The sequence below is a fragment of the Psammomys obesus genome, unplaced genomic scaffold (genome assembly GCF_907164565.1).
Source record: "Psammomys obesus unplaced genomic scaffold, mPsaObe1.curated_primary_1811, whole genome shotgun sequence".
NCBI classification, from domain to species: domain Eukaryota; kingdom Metazoa; phylum Chordata; class Mammalia; order Rodentia; family Muridae; genus Psammomys; species Psammomys obesus.
The window spans coordinates 1-6,533 of record NW_026592840.1 but is presented as its reverse complement, the minus strand read 5'-3'; the positions used below and the strand labels follow the sequence as shown (position 1 = coordinate 6,533).

Here is a 6,533-nt window from a genome sequence, read left to right as displayed (position 1 = left end):
CCGCACACCTGCAGTCATCTCCAAGCCTCCAGACCACACACCATGGTTCACTTCACAGCTGAGGAGAAGGCGGCTGTCGCAGGCATATGGGATAAAGTGGACATAGAGAAGGCTGGAGGAGAAACCCTGGGAAGGTAGGCTCTGACACCAAGACTGGGGAAGAACGGAGGGAAACTGCATTTGTGCATGGTGGAAAGTTCCCCTGGGGTAGTGGCTCTCACCTTCCCGGTGCTCGTCTGTGACCCTTTAATGCAGTTCCTGCGTTGTGGTGACCCTCACCCATAAACATAGCTCATGTCTGTGTTTTTGATGATCTCTGGTGACTCCTGAGAAAGGGCCGTTCTATCCTCCAAGGGACACGGCCCACAGGCTGAGAACCGCTGCTCTAGGTGCTTGTGGCACTTTTGGATGGTTTAACTGCTGACGCCTTCTGTCCTAGGCTCCTGATTGTCTACCCATGGACCCAGAGGTTCTTTGACAAGTTTGGAAACCTCTCTTCTGCCACGGCCATCATGGGTAACCCCAGGATCAGAGCCCATGGCAAGAAGGTGCTGACATCCCTAGACTTGGCAGTTAAGAACATGGACAACCTCAAGGAGACCTTTGCTCATCTGAGTGAGCTGCACTGTGACAAGCTTCATGTGGACCCTGAGAACTTCAAGGTCAGTTCTGAACACGCTTGTGTGTTCAGTTTCTATTTGACATGGGAAAAAGAATGAAAGTCAATACCTTGCTTGGTTATGCTGACCCAGATTTTACAACACAAGGGTCCAGATCTAGTGTCAGTTCTTTGATAGAAGCTTTTTCAGTAAATTTACAACTGTTCAGAGAATTTTTTCAGACATATTTGATGTCTCAGTCTGTAACTCAGATGATGGAAGCCTGAGACTGAATCCCTAACCAGACAAAAAGGAACAGACTTTTAGAGATGGTTATAGAATTTTCCCACCTGTTATTATTAATTATTATTGTCATCATTACTTTTAGAATTAGTACATACCTCTAAGTTCAAATTTGAAATTGGCATTTTGTTATAGGAAAGAGAAATACATTATTTATGTGGATTCTAATGATTGCCACGTCAGGAAAAATAGGAGAGAAAATTAGATAGATTTTTCTTATTGGTTTGATAAGCTTTCTAAAAAATGTTACAGTCCTAATGAGTGTTACCATAAGTAGTCTCTGCTTTCTTCATTGTTGGAGACTTAAACTCCCATAAACATGTCCTTGTAATGAAATCCTGCATTTACTGAAGCCAGGCCATTGATGAATTAGAAAAGGAGCAAGAGAAAAAAAATGGCAGAATGAGGAAGCAGGCAAGGGAGGGCTAAATGGAAGCAAGGAGAGAATTAGAACCATGAACATTGAGCCAACCTCCTCATTAAGGTGCATATGTAGTTGGGGATTGGAGTCCTCAAGGAACATAACTTCAAAATATTATTTTTCCATGTAATTTCTTTTCTGTGTCTTCTTTTCTCATTTTTGTGTATCATTTTATGTTTCCTTTCACAGCTCCTGGGTAACGTACTGGTGATTGTACTTTCTTCTTACTTTGGCAAGGAATTCACAGCTGAAGTGCAGGCTGCCTGGCAGAAGCTGGTGGCTGGGGTGGCCACTGCTCTGGCCCACAAGTATCACTGACCCCCTTCTCTGATGACCAGCATTCTGTGTACCCCCTTGCCCCTACACAAGACCACTGTGCTGGTTTCTGAAAGCAGAACTTCTACTTAATAAAGTCCATTTTCTTTGGTAATCAAGAGGCATATTTTGTCATGTCTGTTTCTTACTTTTCTGTTAGTGAAAGAGTGTTGAGGAGCACAAGGTAGGGCAGAGACTCAGCAGGACGCCTGAATTTCTTTGAAAACTGTCAGAACTCAGGAGAGGAAGGTAGATGTTATGGGATTTTTCTAGGGCATAAAGGAGGACAAAAAGTTGGGGAGAATTCTCATGTAGAAAAAGCAAAAGATTAATTCACTGGAGAAGGAGTTGTACGGCAATTATTAAAACTTGATGTAGAGGGTGAAGAAAAGCCTGGTAAATGATAACCTGCAGTTTTAACATTTTTATTATATTTTTTATTTATAATAATTTATTCACTTTGTATCCCAGCTGTAGCCACCTCCCTCGTCCCCTCCCAACCCTACCCACCCTCCCTCTTTTCCTACCATACCTCTTCTACAGTTCACGATAGGGAAGGTCCTCCTCCCCTTCCATCTGACCCTAGTCTATCAGGTCTCATCAGGACTGGCTGCATTGCCTTCCTCTGTGGCCTGGTAAGACTGCCCCTTCCCCCCAACCCCCTCACCCCCGCTCAGGGGAGGTGATCAAAAAGGCAACCAGTGAGTTCATGTCCAAGACAGCCCCTGTTCCCCTTAGTAGGAAGCCTACTTGGAGAATGAGCTGTCATGGGCTACATCTGTGTGATTTGGGACACTCATGTGGGTGAATCACACTAGAGAGAGTTTAAAGTTGGCTTAGGGTCTTCAAATGGTAGAAATTAAAGGGCCACATCTTGGCTAATATAATTATTTCCCCTGCTCTTTACTCTATAGATTGGTCAGAGTATGAACATTTTTTTTAAAGTTGTCTTTGTCTGTTTTAAGGATGTTTCTGCTTCTGGGTTACCTCACTCAGGATGACTTTTTCTAGTTCCCACCATTTGCCTGTAAATTTCATGATCACCTTGTTTTTAATTGCTAACTAATATTCTTTTTTAAATTAAATTTTATTTTTTATATTAATTAAGTTTATTCCCCCTGCATTCCAGCTGCAGCCCCCTCCCTCATTCCCTTTCAATCCCACCCTTTCTCCCCAATCCCCTCACCACCCCCCCTCCCCCCGCCCCATCACACCCTAGCCTATCAGGTCTCATCAGGACTGGTTGCAATGTCTTCCCACTACCAGCAGAGGCCTAGCAAGGCTACTCCTACATCAGGGGTGGGGTGGGGTGGGGGAGAGGAGGTCAAAGAGTCAGCCACTGAGTCCATGTCAGAGAAAGTCCTGTTTCCCTCACCAGGGAACCCACTGGGATATTGAGCTGCCATGGGCTATGTCTGAGCAGGGGTTCTAGGTTATATCCATGCATGGGAAAATCAGTCCCAGAAAAGACACCTGTGCCCAGATATATTTGGTCCCCATGGAGCTCCTGTCCTCTCTGGGTCCCACCAACTCCCCCTTCCTTCATATGATTCCCTGCACACTGCCCAAGGCCTGCTTATGAGTCTCAGCATCTGCTTTGATACACTGCCAGGTAGAGTCTTTCAGAGGCCCTCTGGGGTAGGCTCCTGTCCTGTTCCCTGTTTTCTCCTTCTTCTGATGTCCATCCCACTTGTCTTTCTAAGTGAAGATTGGTCATCTTACCCTGGGTCCTCCTTCTTGTTTAGCTTCTTTAGGTGCACATATTTTAGTATTTTTATCCTATCTTTTAGGTCTAGTATCCACTTACAAGTGAGTGTATACCATGTGTGTCTTTCTGCTTCTGGGATACCTCACTCAGGATGATCTTTTCTTGTTGTCACCATTTGCCTGCAAATTTCATGATTTCCTTGTTTTTAATTGCTGAGTAGTATTCCACTGTGTAAATGTATCACAATTTCTGTATCCATTCCTCCATTGAGGGATATCTGGGTTGTTTCCAGATTCTGGCTATTATGAATAAAGCTGCTAGGAACATGGTTGAATAGATGTCCTTGTTTTGTACTTGAGCATATTTTGGATATATGCCTAGGAGTGGAAATGTACCACAGTTTCTGTGTCCATTCTTCGGTTGAGAGACGTCTAGGTTGTTTTTAGATTCTGGCTATTATAAATAAAGCCGCTGTGAATATAGTTGAGCAAATGTCTTTGTTGTATAGTTGAGCATCTTTCAGATATATGCCCAGGAGTGTTATGCCTTGGATCTTGAGGTAACACTATTCCCAACTTTCTGAGAAAGTGCCAGATTGATTTTCAAAGTGGTTGTACGAGTTTGCATTCCCAGCAGCAATGGAGGAGGGTTCCCCTTTCTCCACATCCTCTTCAGCATGTGCTGTTTTTGATTTTAGCCATTCTGGTGGGTGGAAGGTGTAATCTCAGGTCGTTTTGATTTGCATTTCCCTGATGACTAAGGATGCTAAGCATTTCTTTAAGTGTTTCTCTGTCATTTGATATTCTTTTGATGAGAATTCTGTTTGTCTCTGTACTCAATTTTTTAAATTGGGTTACTTGGTTTGTTGGTGTTTAACTTCTTGAGTTCTTTATATAGTCTGGATAGTATCCCTCTGTCAAATGTAGGGTTGGTGAAGATCTTTTTGCAGTCTGTAGGCCGTTTTGTTCTGCTGGCAGTGTCCTTTGCTTTCCTGCTAGCCTTTGAATATGACAATAAGCCAAGAAAAATAAAAACCGGCCTTGTCTATGACCCTCAAATTGTTTTTCACTGGGTCTGCCTATGTATGAGAATTAACAGTGCCCGTTTTTATTAATTTCCTCTTCTCCTTGCTATCACTAATATTTTGGCTCTAGATATTAGCAGATGAAGGATGGTAACTATGTGGTGGTGGGAAAATACATTTACCACCTGTTTGAGAGCTAGTTACGCCTGTAACCACCCCAGAGTAAAATATAAAACAAAAAACCAAGATAACTGAGAAATAATTCTTTAAATGTACACATACGTATTCACATATACAGGTCAGGATAATAAGTCTTTTATTTGTTGTTTTATTTCTCAAGACAAGGTCACATTCTGTAGCCTGGATGACCTAGAACTTACCATGAACAGGGTGCGGCCTCACCCTGTTCAGCCTCACACAGATGCGCCTGCCTCCGACTCCTGAGTGCTGAGGTGAAAGTGCCACTATGTGCAGCTCAGGACAGTATAAATTTGCAATAAAAATGAGTTGAGAGAAATGCTCTATCCCTAGAAGAGCATTCCATCAGGAATGAGCAGTACTTAGCCGTTACGGCATTACAGCTTCTCGGCTCTAAAAGAAGAGGAGTTTCTCGTGTCAGTCAGATTTTGTGCCCGCAGCAGCCCTCACCACAGTCCACTCTGTAATTCACATAGTCAATGCACACACGCGTGGCCAGTTTCAGTGTCACACAGTCATTTTCTCCTTCTTCACGACGTGGAATTTGCCGTTACAACATTTTTCCCTGGTACTTTTCTATGATAGTTATTTCTAGTCATTTTGTGCACAGGCAAAGTTAGTTCCTTCCGATATAGAGAAAACGATTCCCCAAACCACCTACGGCTTATCCTTGTGAATCCCTATTGTAATTTTCTTCCTAGAAATAATACATAAATACCTTTTTGGTTTAATTTACTTATTCAATTCTGTATTCTTCGTCTCCCTGTGAATGAGCCTTTTAGTCTGTCATTCATATATTATAAATCCCAGAACTGATAATAATTATGACATAGTTAGGAAGCAAATAATGATTGAGTGAATGCTTGACATTACATGAACTAGCTGTCATAAAGAAATTACTTCCAGATTATGACTCAGTAGGAGAAGGGAAATATGGAGGGTGCATCCATAGACATGAACTAATCAGTAAAACTTCATAGGAAATGCCCCAGAATTCTAAGGACAACAGAGATTACAGATTCTTCCTGGATCGGTATTTAGGTTTCTTGAAAGATGATTTTTTTTTTCCAGATGTGTAGGGTCACAGATTTCACTAGAGTCTGCGGAAGAGCAACTGAGACTTACTGGCTAAGATATTTAAAACTTAGACTCAGAACTTTCAGGTATCTTCCAAGATCAGACCACGGAAATAGAAGCTAAAAGAACATGTATGTACACATCTCCCAAATGACTTCTTTTCGAAAGAACGTAGCTGGTTCTTGCTCACGCTGTAGCTCTTAACTGCCACACCAATAAAAATCTCTGTTTGCCACTACCATGAAAAGCTGTCAGTAAAAAGTCACTACTGGGGACAAGTTTCTAACGTGTAATTCCGTGACAGTGCGACAGTAAGTGTGGACAGTTCCTGGATGGAAATATTCCCTGCCACTCCAGAGTTATTTTACAAACACGTGAGTGTGAGCGTGGATGAAGAAACCTGAAAGATCAACCAGTCAGCATTCTTACTACCTAAGCTGTCGTGAACACAGGGAAGGCTAAACACACCCTTTTCACCAGGCAGCTACACTCATTCAGTGGGGCGGCCAAGCGCCTGGGTGAGCACACAGTGCATCCACAGGGCAGAAACTGCTGTGATGATTTACACACAGTAAATTCTCTGTTTTAAAGTGGGATGGAGGCAAATGCAGAGACCTGTTGTACTACACCACAGTAATTTACTCCTACTTAGAAACTGAAATGGACTAGGGACTGCTTTCCTGCTTCCTAGTTGGGAACCAGGAAGATCGTGGCCTGAACCATAGAAAAGGCATCCAACGGTTTGCTCACCACTTCTTTCTTTTACACGGCTTGTGTGTAAGAGGCGTATTTCTGTCACTCTGGTCCTGAGCCCCATGCCTCAAAAGAGCATCATACTCTCTGAGGCTTTCCCATGTTTGCCTATGCTTCAGCTTTATCTACTACTCT

General features: G+C 42.8%; 1 protein-coding gene across 1 annotated transcript; it reads left to right on the top strand.

The window, feature by feature from the left end:
• Nucleotides 1–42: 42 nt before the first annotated feature.
• On the top strand, nucleotides 43–1,641 carry LOC129683196 (hemoglobin subunit beta-H0). The gene is made up of 3 exons (XM_055615833.1): nucleotides 43–134; nucleotides 440–662; nucleotides 1,513–1,641. The coding sequence occupies exons 1-3, from the start codon at nucleotides 43–45 to the stop codon at nucleotides 1,639–1,641; spliced, it is 444 nt and encodes a 147-aa protein (XP_055471808.1).
• The last annotated feature ends 4,892 nt before the right edge of the window (nucleotides 1,642–6,533 follow it).

Coding starts and splice junctions, on each gene's coding strand:
- LOC129683196 (XM_055615833.1), top strand. CDS start 43: ATGGTTCACTTCACAGCTGAGGAGAAGGCGGCTGTCGCAGGCATATGG. Junction 135..439: donor GGAGGAGAAACCCTGGGAAG/GTAGGCTCTGAC, acceptor CTTCTGTCCTAG/GCTCCTGATTGTCTACCCAT. Junction 663..1,512: donor TGGACCCTGAGAACTTCAAG/GTCAGTTCTGAA, acceptor TTCCTTTCACAG/CTCCTGGGTAACGTACTGGT.